The 21,592-nt window shown below is 48.1% G+C and overlaps 1 protein-coding gene across 1 annotated transcript in view; it reads left to right on the forward strand.

Moving 5' to 3' along the window:
- Positions 1-21,592, forward strand: part of CCDC9B (coiled-coil domain containing 9B) — a 49,433-nt gene that overhangs the window by 21,788 nt on the left and 6,053 nt on the right. Inside the window, exons 6-12 of the mRNA XM_082485166.1 lie at positions 5,016-5,090; positions 7,701-7,885; positions 9,280-9,341; positions 9,855-9,908; positions 10,356-10,461; positions 17,292-17,349; positions 17,722-18,539. Coding sequence (XP_082341292.1) covers positions 5,016-5,090; positions 7,701-7,885; positions 9,280-9,341; positions 9,855-9,908; positions 10,356-10,461; positions 17,292-17,349; positions 17,722-18,507 — 1,326 coding nt within the window. The 3' untranslated portion in view covers positions 18,508-18,539. The remainder of the gene's footprint in view (positions 1-5,015; positions 5,091-7,700; positions 7,886-9,279; positions 9,342-9,854; positions 9,909-10,355; positions 10,462-17,291; positions 17,350-17,721; positions 18,540-21,592) is intronic.

Raw genomic sequence — 21,592 nt, forward strand, 5'->3', positions numbered from 1 at the left:
TGTCATCTCTCTATTCAGCTCCTTTTCCAGACCATTTATGAGCATGTTGAGCAGCACATGTTCCAGTGGCACACCCCTGCTAATCTTCTACTGTGGAAACTGGCATTTACTTGCCACTTTTTGTTTTCTATCCTTTAATTAGTTGTTAATCCAAAAGAGAAACTTCGGTTTTATCCCCAAATTGATCAACTACTGGGAGAGCCTGATGGGATATCACTTTGTCATCTGAGAAGCTGTGTGTTAGAACCTGAGCTGAGATCCCCAATTCAAGCATTAGCTATCAGCCTCCCTTATTAGCCCAGCATGGTCCATCCTTTGGGTTTTTTCACCTCGTGCCCCAGCTGGTTCCCTGCTCGTGCTGGGTTATTTGTGTCCTCCCCCCCCCCCCCAGAAGCCTGTGGTGCCGAGGAGAGAGGATCACATCCATCATTCCCCCTTTGGTAACATCCCGTAGCCTGGCCACTGTCAAAATTGCGTCCTCCTCTCCACACTTGCTAAATTTATCCTATTAGAACATTTGATGGGCATTCTTTTTATCCCACATTTTTCTCTACTGTTATTCATGATGAAGTTCAATTGAAAAAAAAAAAAATTACTCCCCTTCTTGCTGCCCTTGGTGCTTCTAGCGAGCACCATGCTGTCAGTCCCAGACCATATCGCAGCTGGCAGCACACAGCTGTGGCAGAGGTTGCCAAGAGGAAACACAAGGTAAAAAAAAAGCTGTTCTCATGATTTTCTTTTCCAAAACAGCCCCAGTGCCTTATATCACCGTGTCATCTTGCAGCCTGGTTTTTTCTACCCAGTGAAAGACTCTTTCACTCTGTGTTAGCACAGAGGGCTAGAGGGACGAAATTATCCTCTCTCCTTGCAGCATGAATTAGCCTGAGCACATCGCTCTACTCATGCAACTTCACACCCTCCAGCGCTGCTGCTGGCTTGGAGGTGCCACTTCTGGGACCTTTCTTCCCACCTCTGCCTGGCTGCCCCTAAATCTGCAAGCAGGGCCGGGGATAATGCCTAATGTTTAGCACCAGTTTTCCTAAAAAGCCACTCCATGCTCTGGCAATGTTTCAGGATCATTAATGCATTAGAGCTGCAAGCTGGCAGCCCTGGACCAGTGGAGTACAATGGTTAATTAGCAGGTTACAAATCATCTTTTAAATGGACAGTTGATAGGGCTTCAGGGCTTTTAAATTGTCCTTTTATTAACAGAGTTTCCCAGGATGGTATATCAGAAATGACTGTTTGTAATCAAGAGACACAAAAGCTGTTTTCAGGGACTTACACAGATGAGTTTACTCCGGTGCTCACATGGGAGAGGAACCAAACCTGTGGCAGGAGAAACACTTGCTTTTACACTGCAGATGGGAGGGGAAGATAGGCAGAAAAGGTGTCTGAAAAGTCTTTAGCTCCCTTCAGGCAGCACAATTAGTAGGCAGATTTTTCAAGAGTTAGAAAAAAATATCTTCTCATGTACTAGTTTCAAAAATCCTGCCCAGTGGAGGATCCGAGCACTGGAAAACCAGCCTTAAGCTCTTACAAAATCTCCTCCTGCAGAAGAAATGCCAGTTCTGGTGCCAACATGCCAGTTCTGGTGCCTGGAGAAGTGGGTACCAAATGATTAATTTAACACATCTGTTGGTACTTATTTTTAAAATAAGACGACAATGAAGTAGCTCAGAGATATCGAAGCCTGTCAAAGCTTTTTGTTTGGAGAACTGTTCGTACAAAACAATGCTTAACATGGCTGGATAATGGCATCAGCATCATCACCATTGCACATTAACATTAGCTGAGTATATGTACCTCGGGAGGTCAGACAAACCCAGCAGCAGAAAGCATTTGGGATCCCAGGGCCGTATCCTGGTTAGGAGCAGGCTCTGCCCTCCCCTGGCCTGGACCATTCTGTGTCTCAGAAACAGAGAAATCCTTGCATGAATCTCATGATAAACAAACGTAATCTTCTCTGCCTACTTTAGGTTTCTGTTCCTTCCTCACATCTCTTCCCCTGCTGTGCAGGAACAGTTAAACTACGAGATGATAATGTCATTGTCATATTTCATAATTTTGGGGGCGGAGAGGAGGAAGGAGGAGAAAAACATGTTTTGCTTCCCTATGGCCCTGGGTGTGTCATAACAGGCTAACAGCAGCTCTGGGGCAGCACGGAGCAACTGCGAAAAATCTGCTCCTGCGCCAGTGCAAAAGCAAAGCTAACCATGTTTTCTTAACTGCACAGTTCAGACCTGCTTTCCTGGGAGAAGAGAACCGGATTTTTTTGGTCCTCTGTCTTTTCGACAGTGCCCTTTGAGAGGCAAAAATAGAAGCAGACTAAGGAAAAAGGCAGCCTGGCTTTGAGTGAGGGGTGTAAAAGGATGGAGAGCTGTACAGTGTCCCTGTGACAGAGCGATGAGTCGTGTGCACCGAAGAGCTGGTGCCCAAAACAGGACAGGCTCTGGGTTGCAGGTCTCCGGCACTGGTCAGCCATGCAAGAGCTACGTCTTCTCCTGCGTCTCGCGAGCTGCAGCACAGTCCCTCAGCCAGGCCGTCCCAGCACGTTTCCTGGGCGCAGGCTCGCTCTAGGCTTGGCGGAGGCAGGGCTGAAGTCAAGCTGCGCTGGGCTGCAGGCAGGCAGAGGCACACTGCTCCCCCCCTGCAGCTTATGCACACCCTGGCTCAGCGCTCCGGCTGTGCAGATGCTCTGGCTTTCCGGTTCCCGTCTTCAGGGACACAGTCTGGCATTGTAAAGGCTCCAGACTGAATCATTCTTTGCATGAGCCTGCATGAGAAGTATGCAGACTCAGATGAAACAATAAGCACACCCATGCAGCTCCCTGCCTCAGTTTCCCCATCAGTTATGAGCTGTCTTTAGCATTTCTGAGGCAATCCGTGCTCCTTCTCTCCTGTCTCTCCTCCCACACGAGGTTTCCCCCAGGGACGAAGGGGCTCCAGCTCTTCTGCAGCAGCTGGCTCCTTTGTACTCTTTCTAAAATGGCGAGTTTCTTGTACAGCTGCTGTAAAGGCTAACATCCGTCTGCACCTCGCTCCCCAGCCAGCCTCCTCAAATAAGCAGACTTAAAACAGCAGGTTTCTGCTGTTTTAATCTCTCCGTAAACACAAGGTCTCAGTTTGGGGCTGCGGAGACTTGTTAGAACTCTGGCTACTAGATTCTTCAAATGGTGATGCACGAGCAGTCGTCTTTGAGCCTGAAGGGAGCATTTTCTGGTTACATAAGTTTTTGCAGCAACCTTTCAAAATAAATACCCAGTATCATCTTTCACCATATCCTGCGCTGTTTTGCAACAAGCCAGGTTATGGTGAGGGGTGGCTTCTCTGGGCACATATCCCTCTGCATTTTTTCCCAAATGTTTGCTGAGAAATCCTAAGACAATATAGCTAACATCTTCCTCACTATTTCCCAGGATCTGTTAACATGAACTTCCACCTGTACTGGAGCTACACCAACTTCACACCAGTCAGACCAGGGAAGCTGTTGTGCACTGAGGGCAGCATCCATGAGTACTGCCTATATGATCACGCTTCCCACCTGCTTCAGATTTAGCATATGTGGACAGTCCCCAAAAAGACCACCCCCAACTCCCTGCACAATCCCACCGGGTACGTGGGAGCAGGCTGCAGCGGGGATGAGTTGCTTTGGGAGGTTGAGCAGAGCTGGTGGGTATTGAGACTCATATCCCAAGTTTCACACATCCAGCCACCTAATGCTGGGCTAAACCTGAGGCTGGCAAATGACTGGAATAAAAGTCCTGTTTCCAGCCTGGGTTGGACCTCACCACACTGACGCTTTCTCGAACGGCTGACCTGGCAGTTTGTGCTGACTTTCCTCTTTGTATTTCAGTTTTGCTTGGCAGTGCAGAACGGTAGCATGATAATCTCAGCCCCACATGCTCCCCGGCCCTGTAGTGGTTCAGCAGGGACGGGAATTTGGGGATGCCCTGGCTGGGCTGCAGCACGCTGGGGCCTCTCCACTCACCGCTCGTGGCAGTGCTTGTGCGAGGCAGCCCCAGGGCTGCCATGTACGGTTACAAAACAGGGGGAGGCAGCTGTGATAAATGCTGTGCCACTTGGCAGCCGCCGTGCTGCAAATCACGTGCTATGGCAGCGTCTGGGTGGGAGTGGGACAAGTGGCCGAGCCCTGAGCAAGCACCAACCCCTGCCCTAAGGGGCTCAGCAGCGTGGGGGGCAGGCTGGTACCCTGCCCTCATCTGCCTGGCACATGCAACAGCGCAAAGCCCTCCCGGTGATGCCCCGACAATACTGTCTAACCAGGGCAGAAAGCCTTTCTTAAAAGATACTTACGCTCTGCAGGCTATTTTGCTGAGACCCACTGTGATCCCACTCTGTTGGACATGGCTGTGTCTGTATTATCAGTCTCACATAGGGGCAGAGAAATGCCTGGCCCATGGCATGCCTTGTGTTTAGTGTCTGTAGTTCATTAGGACAGAAGGGCTAATTTTCACCTCCTACCAGGCAGGGGGATATCAACACTAGAGCAGAGCTTGCCATTGTGGTGGCAGCATGGCTAAACCCAGTGGAAGTGGGGAGGGACCTTGGTAGAAGGGCACTGTGTTTGACAGGGACAAAAATCACCCCCAACTTTACCTTGCTGGCTTTTAGCTGCATCCTATACAGGCTCCCGGCTCTTGTACAGGTGAATGCTCAGCTGAGTCCTTGGCCCCAATCTGAAAAGGTACCTGAAACCTGGTCTGCCTTGGAAAGAAATGGGACTGTACAGGACACCTCTGCCTTGGGAGGAGGAGGGACCTGTGGGAACACATCCGTTTTTCTTGCTTTTCTCTACTTCCCTTACTTTCTGACTTCTGTTTTTTTCCCCGCATCAGTTTGATTGAGGGTCCCAAAAAACAATCTTTCCTCTTTTGCTGACATTTTCTAGGCAGTTCTTATATGTTCTGGTGGGCACAGGGTCAGGCACTGACTCCCCTGGCAGGAGTCCTTGCTTAATCCTTGACATAATTCCTGTGTCTGTGCTGTTGCAGGCAGAGGAGAGGAGAACAGCAGAGAAGAGGAGATCAGACAGCGACAGAGGCCCAGAAAACGAGCACAGCCGGAAGGTGAGTTTGGCCCTGCGTGCCTTTAGGGGGAGCCTTGTCTTGGAAGAAGAAACCAGTAAGGTGTGCCTCCCCACCAGTAAGAGTTGCCTCAGTCCTAAAGGAAGCAGCAATGTGCTCTGATTTGATCCTCACCGTTCATCCCTCTTGTCATCCAAAGCTTTGCTGAGCAGCTAACACACCTGAAGCAAAGCAGCTCTGGAAAGGGGTGACAGGGACCTGCCCTTCTCACCTTGTCCTGGCTGCTTAAGTCCCTAGCACAGCAGCAGGGATGTTACAAGGGGTAACACATGCTCACCCTCGCTGCAGCAGAGCCCTAGCTGGTTTCTCTCCCAAAAACATTTCCTTGTGGGTTGAAAGGCTCAGGTCATATTAGCTACAGCTCCTCGATCCAGCAGGAGGTGAATAGGATGGAGGTAAATTAAAGCACAGGCCTTCCCACTGACTGTTTAATGCAAACCCTGGAGGACATGCTGGCTCCCTCGAGCCTGCAGATGCTGTTAATTAATGAAGCACAAATTGAATAGCCCCACCTCAACATGATTCATTAGGAGGACACAGATGGGCTTTTAAATCTTAATTCCAGCTGAGCCCCCCCTCAGAGCAGAAAAGAGGGAGTACAATAGCCTTCTGGTCCAGCTAACTGCAGCTATACTGCAACTGAGCTGAGTCCCTGGTTGGGGACCAGCTCCCTCTGCTCTACCTCTGCATCTACCCACGCAAGAGCACGGGCACCAGCCTCAGTCTTTTCCTCACCTTTGGCTTCCCCTTTGCAAAGGGTGAAGGTAGCGGGGCAGGGCGCTTTCCTTATCCTCAAGCTCTGGAGGCTGAACCCTGCTCTCACAAGCTGTGTGCTGCTCAGCTCTGGCAAGCTGCTCACCTATGGGTGCATCAGGATCCATCGTGGCAGAACCCACGCTGCCTTGCTGTGCCATGGGGCTGGAAGCTGTAGGGGGCATCTCCAGGCCTGTGCCCCAACCCATGGACCAGTGCTTGTCCTTGCTTTCCCCTGGTGTGCCTTACCTTTTTGTGGACCTCATCTCTCCCTTCTTGAGGATGCAGTCTCAGGTTCCCCAGCTCCTGCCAGCTAACGAATGGAGGAGCAATTACTGCCACCCCATCTCCGGCCCACGTAGGTGAGTCTCCTTGGTAACGGGGCTTTCAGTCACTCCTTCCCCGCTGCTCTGCTTTTAACAGCAGTGCAATGCTGAGGAGTTAATTCCTGTTTGGGGAAGGGGTGAGGTTGGCTGGTGTGGAAGGGCACGTGTATGAAGTGATGAATTATCTGCTGGTAATTAGCACCCCAGGACTCAGCTCTGCACTAAGCTATTCGCTACGCAGCGTTGCTTGACGACATACCACAGCCAGTTGGCTCCTGTTTCCACCGTGTCCGCTAACCTGACAGCTGGCTTACCCACCTCTCCCTCTTCACATGCTCCATCAGCTCTGAACTATCTTTTCATTCAGCTTTAAATTTTTGAACAGTGGCAGCCCTTAACTAGCTCATCATGAGGAGGAGTGATAAACCAAGAGGCTGAAAGCAATGAAAGTGAAGAGCCCCTTCACTCCAAGGATGCTGCTCTTGATACTTGCCCTGTGACCGTGGGCTCCTGTGGAGGCCTGGTGGTCCCAGAAGGCTGTCTTCCTTCTTGACCCTGTCAGTGTGAAGGATTTCATAGGCATAACTTTGATTAAAGTGCCCCAAAGTCTTCAGGTGGGGGGATTTATCAGCCCGGTGCATCTTTTATGAGAGTTCGACCTTTCAAACTCTGTTGGGAGATGTTGCAAGCACTCCAGGAACTAACTATGTGCCATAAGTAAGCTTTAGCAAAGTGCCTCTTCCAGGAAAAATTGAGCACGTTTGGTTTTAAAACCTTCAGGTGAGCAGGAACACAGCAGGTAAAAGCTGCTGTCTAATTTATGCCTGCAGTTAGAACGACTGCAAGTTCAAATGAGGCAAATCAATCCAGTGGCCATTTGCACACAGATTTACAGGGGCATGCTTCAAAAGTTTGTAATCGGGTACTGAATGTCTAGAATGAAAAGTTACATCTTATGGCAGCTGCTTCATAGATGAGGAGGTTAGAAATTACTACAAGAACCAAAGAAACATTGTGGTTCAGGTTGGGGAAACAGCAGTGAAGCCCCATCTCATTAAGGCAAGAGAGCTGTATCTAGATGGCAAAATCCAGGGGGTTAGGTGGAAGCAGTGTTAATCCTTTGAAATGTAACACTATTCATGTAGTCTGGATGAAGTGCAACAACTTTTCAGAAATATGTTGCCACAAATTATCATTATTGAATATCCCTGAGAGGGAATGGTTGCTTGTTCTGATCCAGCCGTGGGTTTACGGTGTGGCTCCAAGGAAGCCGTGTAATTCTTCCTGCCTCAGGTTCCCTCTCTTAAAGTCAGCCAACTCTGGGACCAGTGTATTTAGGCTATGGGTAAAGCAGAGCCCTTCTATGTGCACATCACTTGAGAGAGACAAGCTAACCTTGCTCCAAGTTGTTTTCAACTATTACTGAGCATTTCTGGTGGTGACAGTACAAAGTACGCTGAATGCAGCCATTTCAGACATTTTTATTAACAGTAAGCTCTTTTGCCTCCCCTAGGATGGTGGGAAGTCAGTCCAGAAGAACCCTGGAGACCTGAGTTTCCCCATGACTGGACGGGAACGCTCAGAATACATACGCTGGAAGAGGGAGCGAGATCAGATTGACCTGGAACGACTGGCACGTCACAAGAACGCGAAGGGCGAGTGGCGCCGGGCTTGGGATGTGGAGAAGTCAGAGCACATGTAGGTCTTCCACAGTCCTGGGGTGGTTTGTCTGCAGCAGGCCATCTAAAGCCAGTGATGGGATCCTGTGCAGATATGTACTGCTGATCAAATCCCATGCTGTCATGTGCCTCTCCCTGACCAAATCCACATTGCTGTCTCTTTCTCCTCCGGATCGTGTCTATCAGTGGGACCAGATATTAGAGTGATTCTCCTATTTTCTTTCTGACGTGAGGTCTCCTACCTGATAGGAGATACTGTGTGCTGACAAAGGTTGCCTGCCTTTGTTCCTAGCAGGACATGGACTGTGGGAGGGAGGGGAGTGTGAATCACTGCTCAGTCTACATCTGGAGGATCCTCTCCATCTCCACACCTCCATCTCCACATGGACAAATCCAATGGCAGGAGGGTGCAGGTGCTCCTCTAAAGACAGGGATGGACAAACTTGTGTTGCTAGTGCACAGGTTTTCTCACTGCCCTGCTTGTTTCTCTTTTTCGATCACAGGATGGGCCAACATGCCTAAATCCTCCAAACCTCAAATTCAGCCCGTTCAGGCACTGTGGTGTTAGAGGATCACTTCAAAGGGCCACCCTATATGATGTGGGGGAAATGCTGGGGACAGCAATGTGGGAGAGCTCTTAATGGAGTCTGACACTTCCCTGCTTTAAACACTGTCCCTCTAACTGTGCTTGTTCGGCTGGGTCACACCAGCCTTGGAGGATCACTTAGCACCTGCAGCAGGATAAGGGTTTATAGGGTGTGATGGTAGGGGGTGTTAAATAGGTTTGCTGATAAAAGAGTTTGTACAGGGCAGATGTATGGGACAATCTTTTGGCTGAGGAATGGAACCAAATACATAGATTTTCAGTCACTGAGACCCCAGTAATTAGAGGTGAATTGACTTACGTGGGTGCTGAGTTTTGCTGGCAAGACAGCTCTGAGCCCTACTGTTCTCCTGTATACCAATTTTTAAAAGAAAAGCCATATTACAAAACAAGCAGGATTAGAAACCAACCAAACGAGTCTGATGCACAGATCTAATCTGAGATCACAAGTCCTGAAACTACTTCAGAATGTGTTTAGAAGCTTGGGAAAGCTGCATCTGAGCATGGTACGGCTACACTACAGGCATCTATAGGCTTCGTGGATGTTCATAGAATTATATGTATACATATGGGTACTGATGTAAAGGTTTTAGAGGTTCTCCTTTGGGGTAGAATTGCCTCACAGCCTCATTTCTCCTGGTTAGTGCATGCAGTTTCAGCTCCTGCTGATAGACCTGCACATATTTGCCAGTGGGCAGGTGCAGAAGGGCCGAAGGCTGGAGCCTGCGTCGTCTCAAGGTCTCCTGCCCACGCTTTTGCACACTGGAGGAGAACCGTCAGGTCTGACAATGCCTGTTTTTAACCTGCAGGTTTGAAGAGGACTTTGTTAAGGATGGGGAGCCAGCCTTGGATAATCCCAGCAATAAGAAAGGTTGGCAAGGGACACCTAGACTTTGTCCTGACGCTAGTGAATGCTGATCGTGTGCATCCCAGTGCCACAGCAGCTGTCGTGGCTGTCAGTTGTGAAGCTGTGCTTTCCTGGGCAAACGCCTCTGAGCGCAGTGTTGGGGCCTCAGCCCTCTGTGCCTTGCAGAGCGCTCAAGGGATGGGATTCGAGCATTTGGGTGCTAGTGCTTTTTACCTTCCCAGGGAGAGCAGTGGCTTCTGTAACCTTGTACGACACAATATGGAGGCTCAGCACTGCCTCCGTTCCCAAACACTGGTTTGAGAGGCAATCCTATTCCAGAGCTCATCATCTCTGATCCCTGTGGCACATGCTGGCTTCTTTACTAGCATAAGTCCATCATGACTCCTGTTTCTCAGGAGATGGACTGGCAGAACAAAGCTTTCCCTTGTGACACCCTATTTGAACGTCAGGCTTTCTGCTGCTTGTCTCTTACAGAACCTCACTTACTTTCATGCATGCTTTGCTTTGTTCTTCCAGGGGGAAGAAATGCAAGGAAATTCCAGCACAGGTCCTTTCCTCCCGACGGGAGAGGTGAGTAAACCACACGACTCGGTTGCGTTTCCCCACTAAACGTCAGCACTTCTGATATGCCCTCACGGACAGATTTCTCTCCAGGCACTCTGGCAGATTTGCAGTGCCTTTTGGGGACATACCGCCTGGCTGCTGTCATAGCTGTGTGGTACGGTCTGTGCTGTCTGGCAAGGGGGAACAAGAACAAGTCTTCTAAGAACAGCACAAGGGAGACAGTATCCAAGGAATAAGATTTAAAGTTATAATTGGAATAAAAAATGCAGGAGAAACACCCCTACATTCTCAATTTGTATTTATTACTTTAGAAAATATACATACAGTATGCATACAGCTTCAGAGGCTTCCCCTTCAGACGTACTTTCCAGTGATAGAAGGATGTTGGCCCCTCCAGTGGTCCATCAACTGGTTCTGCCTGCTCTTGCATGGCATTGCCAACCTGTCTTCTAGGTGGAGGACAGCATGGAGTGAATGTGAGCGATCCTGGTGCGAAAGCAGTACCTGCTGTGAGCAGCCGAGCCAAAGGAAAGGACAGACTGACGGGCAGAGCCAGAAGGTAAGGAGGCTGGCAGCAGTGCCACCAACTAGTGCTTGTGATATACATGCCCAGGTCTCATTCCTTGCCTGACTGTGAAGAGGGACAGACAAAAAAGAAGTATGGTTCCACAACGCTGTCTTTTCAGAGAAGTTCACGTTGGCTGGGACCATGTCTGGCAGGACTTTACTTAGTGGGGTTTGTGGCACTTGTGGGGTGCATCATCGCTGTACTGTGCCGCTGCATCAGCTCTCTGCGGAACAGCCCGGGGGGGCAGGGTGACTCTGTGACCAGGTTTGGGTAGCGCCGGCACATGCCCCGGCAAGCTTTTGAACACATCTTATCCGACCTCCAGGTACTGCTGATACGGAGGAGCAGGCTCCAAAGATAGTTCCCAACCGAACAAACAGTCATTAGGATTGATACTGTACTACAGAGGTCTTTTCTTCTTAAATGACTGTTCTTAAAGATGTGAGGAGGGAAGTGGCCTGCTCCTGCCAGCTGTGGGCAGCACGCAGCAATACGGTAATTTGCACAGAAGTAATTTCAGAATATCAGCAAAACTAAGTGCATTTTACAGGTTCGCCCACATCCTCCCAGGGCCCCCCCCCTCCCCTGCTGCTCTCCATAATTAAATTTCAGTGCAGTCTCCAGTTTCCTGGAGCCACACTGACGGTTTAATAACACTAATCGTCTTCACAGCACTGCCATGCCCTTTAGCGGGCAACAGAAGAATGAGGAGTTGATTACATACCCCAAGCCTCTTCATTTATCCAGAACACAAAACCATTCTGGTAGCTTTTAATGTTAGCATTCTTCAACCATCCAGGTCAGTTATGACCACACAGTTAAACAGCCGCATAAACAGATACGTGTTTCACAGGGGTACTCACAGCATTACCCAGAAGAAATTAGTTAGTTGGAGGTCAGCTGCTGCTTGCTGTTACTTGGCTGAAGTGAAGAGTGTTAGGCAGGGGCTGCGTGTGCAGGATTCTGCTGTGCCAGGACAGTAGTAGGTCTAATACGCAGAGCCTGGCACTGTATTGAGCCTGGAGGTTTTTTTTGACGTTGCTTTTGTTTGCAGTGGCTGTGCTTTGAGGAAATGCACCTGAGCAGCCGTAACTCTCAGCTAGTTAAGCTGTGGACTGGGAATCTACTTACAGCATAAAGATGGGTTATCTTCTGTCTTCCTAAGCCCCGTTAGTTAATCATACTTTTTAAAATTAAATTTAAATCTGATAAATTGATGAAGAATGGGCTCAACAGATGCAAATAATCAAGTTAGCTTTGTTTGTAAGTTACATTCCACCCCTTTCCATTCTTCAGCTCCATACCAAATAAAACATACTCGGTAAAGAAAAGCTGATGAGGAGCTGTGCTCATGCTCGCTCTCCCCCAGCTGCTGGCTGCAGCACCACGGAATTACAGCAGTTCCCAGACGATGTGCAGGATGGGCATGCCAATAGATTTGCTTTATGTTGTTGCTTTTGATGAATACCTTAGAAGGCTTCAGACTGCAGGCTGAACGTTGCTGTTCAAAACTATGAAAGATGCAGTGATTACACGGTTCTGCCCCACTTGAAGCTGCCAACCCATTAGGGCCAAACCAAACTCCCAGACCTCAACAGCTACCCTCAGGAATAAGTGTGGCTCTGCTTCTGAGGTTTGCCACTGAAATTTGGGGTTTTGCGATAGTAACAAGAGGAACAGGGAGCTGGCCAGAGAGACATGCAGAAATAAAATTTAAAATCAACAGGCTACAGGGCAGAGAGGGAAGAATTTGAAAAAACAGAGACAAGGAGCTGGACAGAGGGAAACAAGAATAAAATTTTAAAAGTGATGGGCTACAAAGCACTGAGGGAAGAACTAAAAAATGAGGACAGGGAGGGGGACAGAGAGAGACATAGAAAGAAAATTTATGCACAGGAATTACTTCAACAGCTGCACTGGAGAAGAGAAACAAAAGGAAAAAAATATATCCACCTGATACTATATGTAAGAAGTTAAAGCACAGGCAGCTGTTGGGCAGACACTACTACCCTGGCGCTGGTTGTAAGATTTGTAATGGCCACAAATGACCTGACTTTAGGACCTCATCCTTTCTAAAAGATAGTACTTCTTTTGGAATACAGCTTTGCTAAAATCACACATCAGTTCTGGGCTAAACTGGATTTAAGGGGAAGGCTACTGATGCAGCATTGCTGTCTCTACTTCCCTCTGAACTGAACTGGATCATTATTACTAGTTGCCTAGGTCTCCTCCAAGCTAATCAGAGAACACCGTTTCCCGAGACACATTTCCTTTGGACTTTGATCCATCTGTTCCTTTAAAATGCACATCTCGTGCCATCCCCTCTGCTTTGAGAAGGGTTCATGGGACACCTTATTGCTGCAGAGCAGATTGTGTCTCATTGTGGGAGAGATGCTTAGTGCTCCCAAGGGCTGGAAGAAATCACACAGAACAAGCAACTCATGGTTTATGTCAGTGTTTGCTGGAAACGTGAGTTATACCCACTGCAAAGATCATTTTCTTCCTTTTTCTCTCCTTCCTACTGGAGTCTTTTGTTTCCCTGCATTTCAGGGCCTGGGGAGGTGGGAAGGCGCAGAGGAGGTTTCCTTGGGAGCTTCAGGTGGTGGCGTGTCTGGTTTCTCATGTCTTGGTCACATCTTCAGCTGTTGGCCGTGCCCAGTCTCACCACGAGAGCTGGGATGCATCTCAGGGCCATTCAGGGAGAGTCAGGTGTATAAGCAAGTTATCTCATCCAGATGTGACCCACCCCTGTGCTTCCTCCCAAGCAGCAAAATATAAGGAGAGGCTTCAGAAAACAATGATGATGATAGAAAGACTTAATGAGATGATAAACCTCATGCTTTCCAGAGTTTAATCTTAAAGTTTAATCCTAACGCAGTCATCCTTTTCTGCTCCGTGGATGTTTTAGCTGAACAGTTTGGATGCATATGGCTGGTTAAGAGTGTGCTGGGAATAGACTGTAAACGGAAGAGCAGTGCTGATTTTGAGCGGCTTCTTGGAATGGACAAAGAGTTTGTTGCTTCCCTTTTATAGGCAGTGTGGACAGATGGATCATGCGATGATCTGCTCCCTCCTCACCACAGCCCATGGGTCAGAGTCCAGCGCTCCCTCTCTGCCCTGCTCAGACCCAGGGGAAGGGGTGAGAGCCTGCCCACTCCCTTATATCCATCTCCTCTCCTCCTCCTTGGCAAAGGTTGACTTATGCCCCAAAGTGTGCCTGTGACAGGCAGATGCTGACTAGTTTCCAGAAATCGTAACAGGGTCTTGAGCCATTTCTTTTTCCTTCTATGCTGAGCTCTCAGCCATGCCCAGAAGGAATGCTTTGGCTAGCTGTCTTATGGCAGAAATTCAAAGAAATAATATTGGGCTGGGACTTAATGTTTTGTACAGACTGCCTCAGAGCCTCTGACTGGCCAGCTTGGAGCGCTGTTTGATGACTTCTCGTTGGGCTGCCCCTGATTAGCAGCCCTCGGAGTCTCTTCCTGCAGTGGTCTCTGCCTCTTCTGCTCCAGAGCTTGGAGAGGCCACTGAAGGCAGCCTCCTCTCTGCCAGCAGCTAGGACGGTTAGCATCATTTCAAACCGACTAGGGTTATACCTGGGTATCAGCACTTTTACCTGCTGTAATAACATAGTAGGATTCCCTTGCTTTTGTCTCCTCACCCCATTAGCAGGAGATTCATGCAGTGGGTCCAGCACACTTACGATCCCTTGTGCCTCAGACACGCCTGCTTGAAGCATATCAGAATTCAAAGCACAGCAGCGACGTCAACCAGTTCAAAGTGACAGTGGTGTCTGGGATCCATTCTTTATCTGGGGAGAAGGGAAGGTCAGCTAGCCAGGTTACACAGCGGGGTTTAGCACCGTCTGTTGGGAAGCCTGGAGGATGTGTTGCAGGGAGGATGTGTTGCAGGGAGGATGTGTTGCAGGGAGGATGCCTGGCGTGTCATAGGCTTCCGCAGCCTGTTCCTTCTCTGACAACAACAGAAGGTATATTTGCCAGTACATGTTGGTGTCTCCAGTGCAGAGGCTTGGGGGCTTTTTAGTGCATCTAACTCCTCTAGGGCTGCTGGGTTCAAGCAGGATATTATTCATATCCATTTAAAGGCTTTAAGGTTACAGAATGGCTGGTGCTAGAATCCTTTTTAGATGCCTAAATTCTCTTGCTGATGAAATTATAAAATGTTATATACTATTATCGCCACAGAGACATTCTTTATTCTTGTTCTTTTTATTTTTTTTTCTCATTTTGTCTCACAGTGAAACAATATATCGTACTGCTCCCTGAACATCCTCCATTAGAAATAAGGCTAGAAGGTGTCTTGATTAATGATTTTTATTTTTTTTTTTCATTCTTGTTTGCTGTGCTTCAGTACTTCATATTTATCAGCTACTAGACTGGAAAATCATGGTTCATTTAAAACTACAAAGAAATATCTTAAACACTACTGATGTGAGTAGCTGGAACACGGAGTCATGCCAGGAAGTCCTCACCTTCACCTGTGTACCTGGGAATATCAGGGGAAATGAGGAAGCCGAACATTTATCTGCTGCAGCACAGACACCTCCCTCAGCACTATCCAGTTGCTCCATCCTGCCAGAATCACTTTAGAATAGCTCTCCTTCTGCCCATCCACCTCTCCTCATGGACTTTTATTTTTCTTATCTCCTCTTCATTGCATCTTTGTGTCCTGTGTTGATATAGAAGGGATTCTGTGACTCTCTGGTCATGTAATCTTGTCTCTGAAGCTGGGAGAGCATCCTTTGCTCCACTGCTTCTCTTTGGGAAGAGCCATTCCGGAAGCTTTTCCTCTTATTTCAAACCTCAGCTCAGGGAGCCTTTGTGGTGCTGAATATTCCTTACCTTTGCTTGTATCTGCCCTTTATCACTTAGAGACTCCTCTCCCATTGAAGTCCAAGCAACCCAACAACAGTGGTTAAAATCCGCTTGGAGCATCTGGTGGTGACTTCCATCAGCACCTTACCCAGTAAAGACTTTGGAGCCAAGTTCCTGATGAACATCTATCATGGATAGAACTAGCCATGCTAGGGAATGAGCTGAGTATTTTCGTTGCAGCTTAGTGATTAATACACAGAAACCTCCAGTCAGCAAGTCATTCCTCTGTTTAGGTATCTGTCTGGGGAAAGCAGTCATTGGCCCCACAGGCAGAGGGGAATTGATCATGAGGGCAGCACATGCTGAAATTTAACATGGTTGACTATGTATGATGAGCTCTACCCATACAGCCTGACTTTCAGGGCGCTCACAGGGCACCCCTGAAAATACAAGCCCAGTGGTGGGGGCTGCTTCCAGGAAAAGGGGCCCTGGTGCGGTTGGAGCTGGCACAGCTGGTGGCGGGGACCTACCTTGCATTCAGGACAAGGCTGTGGTTTGGGCACTGGGTCTGTCACCAAGCCCTATAGGACTGCTCCAAGCTGCTTCACCCTCTGGCTTATTACAGACACTGTACCCAACTCTACACTCTGAGAGAGCCTTGAGGCGCTTAGAAATGCAGTTCACTTCTGCCCTAAGGACTTTGCTAGATAAAAAGACAGCGTGAAGCAGCTTAGTGTGATTGTATGGTGGAGCCTTGGTGGTAATTACCACACGATTTTCACAAGGGCATATGGGGTCACTGTAAAACATTTGCTTCTGGAAACACCTGAGTCTGCAGTCACCTCAATGTGCTGTTTCATTTTTTGTATCTTGGCACGAATTTGCCAAATGAAGAGGCTGGTAAGCCCAGCAGCACGTGTCTAGAGAAGAATTAAATCTCACACACCTTTGCACATGTTGTGTTTTAAGAGCATAGGAGAGGGAGAAATACGTGTATATTTTATATATGTGTGTGTGTCTGTATATGTGTGTATATATATAAAATGTTGGGGAAGGGGAGGGAATGTAATCACCAAGCACACATACGAGAAGGTGAGGGTTACTAAGACCCCTCCCTGCCCAGCAGCACTGCATGGACAAATTCAGATTTATATTCACCCTAGCAAATTCAAACAAGTGAAAGAAAGCAGTTCGTCATGCAGCCTTTAACTAAGCCCTCTTTGGCACAGGATGTTGTAGCTGCTGCAAACTTATTATGGGGCCAAAATGCACTTACACAAATCCTTGGAAGAGACTGTCTACTAAGCATGACTCAACACAGAGATACCATCTCAGGCTCGGGAAATCCCAGAGCTGCACATTTCTGGAAGCTGGGTAGGGTACTGGGGGGGGGTGGGGGTGGGGTGTTAAATGCATTTGCCCTCTACCCTAAGCATCTGCTAGTGTTGCTGAGAGGGGAAGAGAGCCTGGGCTAGCTGGACCTTCAGTCTGATCCTTATGGCCATTCTTGCAGTCTGCTTGCACGTGCCAATGTCTCCAATCTCCCAGACTACTTCTGAGCAATTTTATCCTTCACCATCTGCCTCTATGTCTGCCATTGGGGAGATCTGGGACGCTTGGGCAAGCAGGACAGGAGTGAGGCGGACATCAGCATAAGAAAACCGTATATCTTATTAATCTAATGACAAATGTCTGTTCTGGCAATTGGATTTTATGTTTTCATTATATTTAGAATTATAACAACCAGTTCATTAAGATTTAGTGGTCTTAGATGAGTGTCTCTGGATGGGCTGAGTGCTTTGCAGATGCCAAAACAAACTGGACCAGTTATGTCTGCCACCTTTATCTCTCGTTGCCTGGCCAAGGGGCTCAGATGAGGAATGTGTGGCCCTAGTAGAAATTCCTACCCAGGTGTCAGGCAGGGAGGGTGGCTTTGCCATGTGAGAACTTGAAGGCCTACATTCTGATATTTTTTTTTCTTGACAGATGGGATGCAAAAGAAGGCGAGGACATGTCTTTTCTGAAGGATGACCTTGACAGCCAGGTGAGTTCATGAGGTCAAGGCTGGCTGCTGACTTTTCTCGAATATGCGCTATCAGGAAAGTTGGAGGCTCTCAGCCAGTGCAGAGCTGTGTTGGGGTAAATGGACCCCATTAGCACTCTCCAGAGTGATGGAGAGTCACCAACCAGATCTCACGGCATGATGTAAGAGCAACTTCACTTCTTGCACTGGCCCTCTGTCAGCACAACCCCACTTATTCTGGTCCCTGAACACTTCTCTTCTCCATCTACATCCTTATTCTTCCTTTAACGGCCTCCAAAATTTTTTCCCCAAGGTTTGGGAACTGTCATAGACAAGGAATACCATGTACTAATATTTTAATAAGCTGAACTAAATATCTCCTCCTTTTCTCAGAGGAGCTTTGGTATGGACAAGCGGAAGAGCAGAGGTGAGGAAGGGGTGGAAGAGAACTGCACAGATGAGCTGGAGGAGAAGGTGAAACAGCCAAGCCTCCAAGATCATGGGGCCTCCTCATCACAAAGGCTACAAAGCAGAAAGGTCCAGTCTGCCCACAATGGCCAGAAGGAGGAGCAGAGAGGAGTGAAGGGCTTCAGCATGGAGGTGTCTGTGGCCAGCACAGGTGACTCGGAGCCAGGGCCCAAGCCAAGTAAGAAAAGCATTGGGGAAGATGCCATTGGGAAGCCTGGCACTGCTGACATCTCCCAGGAGAAGGAGAGCACTAACAGCACTGCTTCACAGAGCAGCCTTCCAAGCACTGTGCAAGCCACCAGGCACGGCAGCGAGGAGACCTTGTCATCGCCCAAGGGGGCGAATTTAGATGGAGCTGGCTTAGAGAAAAACACAGCTTCAGAACAGGAATCCACTGAGCAGTCCTCAAACGGCCATGGAGGAAAGCTTGACGCAGCAGCGGGAGACAGACTGGATGCAGGTCAAGGACAGCTGGTGAGAAAAAGAGGGGAGGAAGTGACCCAAGACACTGCCCTTCAGGGGCAAACACTTGCACTGAAAGGAGGTGAAGATGCTGAAGGCACTGAACACAGAGGAGAGCCTTTGCCCCCAGGGAAAGCCAACTCTGACAAGACTGTTGTGTCTGAGCAGGACACAGCAAAATCACAGTCCAGAGAAGGGGACCAGCCTGAGGATTGCAAGGACAAGGACAGTGGGGACACTCTCAACTAGCAAAGATTGCACCGGCTTGCCTGAGACAGAAGGTGAGTTCCTGACCCTGCTCCCCATGGTGTGTTTGTTATCCCGTTAATGCTCTCAGCCATAGTACGTCACAGCATCATACCAGATAACTATCCAGAAGTGTTCATTAACAGTGAGATGGATCCCTCAGGTAGTCTGGGCATCACAAAGACCTGCCCTGGAGCGGATGGGGAAGCAGTGGAAAGTCAGACAGGAAAATTTGGACAGAAAACTGGACTGCTGAGTCTGGTTGGTGACATGCATTAATTAGGGCACAAACTATCAGCAAGGATAGCAGGATGAATTTATTTCTGTCTCTGGGGTGATGGCAACTAGAATAACTTGAGGTCAGCATAGTCCCTTTCCCAAAACACTTGCAAAGCTATAGAGGCCCACCTTGTGGACAATAGTTTGAAGAAGGATTCTCTTCCCAGTAGATCTGTGAACACTACACTTTGAATGATACATGTGGTAACACTAACGTGCAAGGCAGCATATAAATACAAAGGGTGAGATGGTTCCTGTTGAAAAGGCCTATGAACCAAACAGAAAGGAGGAAGAACAGATCTGGTTATGTAGCAATGCTCCAGGTTTTACTCAACAAAGAAGTTTCTTCCAGAAAGGCAAATGCACGACAAGAACAGCCAGGAGAAAGAACAAAGTATGATAGGCAGAAAAATAAGGTAGAAATTAGGAGGAAGGGGCAAAGAGAGAGTGTAGGGGCTCTTTGGCAGTTTCCTTTGCAAGACATGTTTTTCCAGGCAGTCACACACAGATGAGGATATCATACCACAGGTGCTGGATCAGACCAGTAAGTCAGGATGTGATCCTACCACCAGGTTAGGCAGTAAGGTTGCAATTCACCCCACCTCATTCAGTCTGAGCTCAGAAGCACCTAACCTAAGATCTGAGCTCTGTTTCTCTTCAAAGGAGAGAGATGAGCACTTCCAGATCGCAGTCCTGCTTGCCTAACGCCTGAAATGCTCTCGGGATACTCCTGGCTTGATCTTTTAAGCAGAGAGGCAGCAGCTATATTCCATAAGTAGGCACTTCAGGCAATTAGCTGCTTAAAGCTAGGCAGGCAGATCGCCCCACCAAGCGCCTTTCCCCGATTCCAGCAGGCTTTTCTTCAGACCCTGACCCAGCAGCTTGTCACCGGGTATTGCTTAGTATTCATCCCAGAGGCACAAATGAGCTTAGGGATGAAGCGGTTAAGCTGCTAACAAAAAGACTTTCGCTATAATCCAATACTATACAAAAGGCATGGAGAAGCGCAAGCGTTACAGCTATTGAAAGAAGACAAAACACCAAGAACCAGCAGGAGCTGGTTCTGTGTTTGAACTAAAATTCCTTCAAGTGAGAGAAATTAATTCCAACAGCATTTAGGAAAATGTTGAGACACTTGGATGCACATAGCAGGAGTTTACTGTCCAGGCCATGCCTCTCCAATCCACCAAAAATCCCCCCCAAAGTAGAGGATGAAGGAATTAAAGTTATCCCGAGTGAGAAAAGTAGTCATTAATTAGACACCTGCTAAGAGGAAACAATAAATTACAGTAGTCCATTTTCAGCAATGGAGATTCCTATGGTTTTTTGCTGAGTCCACTTCAGCATGGCTCTTCACTCCATCACTCCTCACTGAATTCATTAAGGCAGGCTTAATTATAAACATAGCGTTATGCCTTGGAGAAGAGAAGGCGACTTAAACTGGTGTTTGCACTTAAGCACTCACGTTTCTGCTTGGCTAAGCTGGAACTTGAGACTGGTATTGCTCTCTGGAAGTATTTATTGCTTGGGAAACACCAAGTGTAGTGATGCTGGGGAAAAAGGAGGGGCTAACTGGTGCCCCAGTTACCATGTACCATTTCATCCTGCCTGCCTTCCCATCTGTCTCCCTCCTGTCTGCAATGACCATTTCCCCTTGCCTGATCATGCCCCCCAAAAGAGCATGTTCCTGCCTCACTGTCCTCTTTCCCAAACAGTTTAAGGTGAATTTCCAGCGCTTAGCATCAGATACCACCTTTTGATGCAGAGAAATTAAAGCAAGATGGTTTCCTTTTCTGTTATTTCCTGTAATTTAGCAGATGCTTCAGATTCCAGGTGAGCCCTGTGCAGGATATGACAGCAGGTCACTTGGGGAGAGTCGGCCTTTAGCCAAAAGTGGCAGCACTGACCTGTGGTAGCATCACAGGAATAGGCACAGCCACATCAAATCTTACACCAAGAGGATGCATTTTCATTCTTTTTAGTCCTTAAAACAATCACTAATTCACAGCAAAGACATAAATGACTTAATCTCTTTGAGCACACTGGTCTGTGATTGTTTCATCTGAAGGTTTCTTGCACTTTCCTCTCGAGCCTCTGACTTTTATAGAATCACAGAATCATTATGGTGGAAAAGACCTTTAAGATCATCAAGTCCAACCGTTACCTAACTCTACCGGACCCAATTCTAAACCACGTCCCTCAGCACCATATCTAGATGGCTTTTAAACACATCCAAGGATGGCAATTCAATCACTTCCCTGGGCAGCCTGTCCCAATCTTTGATAACCCTTTCAGTGGAGAAGTTTTCCCTAATGGTTAAGCCGTTCTCGCTGGCAGGGCACCCACGGAGGTGCTGGGGTGAGCCAGTGCAGCAGATTCTGTATCCCTCATCTCAGCAATGGGGTTCTTCTGTTGGTTTTTTTTTTCATTGCATTGACTGCAGGAGCATTTAGGGAATGAGCGCATGAGTGCTGCTTGGCTGATAGTCTTTAATGATGTTCTCAGGCATCATTGTCACCTCCCATCCGCTGAAGTCACCACAAAGCAATTTGACCTCTCCCTTTGCACCAGTGACAGACCACTGTCAGGGTTGGCTTTCCCAAACAAGATCACTTGCAGACAGAGTGAATTCTGCCATGATTTATTTGTAGTGGGGAGAAGAGCCGAGAGGAAGACAGAGGGACCTGTCTTTAACTGTCTGCTCCCTGTGTCCAGTTTGTCCGGTACATCCCTTGGCAGACAAAAAAGCCCCGCGAGACCTGGATTTCTCTAGCACTAGCTCAGCACAACCAGGACAGTTCATCTGCAT

Source organism: Vanellus vanellus (assembly GCF_965231255.1).
Source record: "Vanellus vanellus genome assembly, chromosome: 6".
Lineage (NCBI taxonomy): Eukaryota > Metazoa > Chordata > Aves > Charadriiformes > Charadriidae > Vanellus > Vanellus vanellus.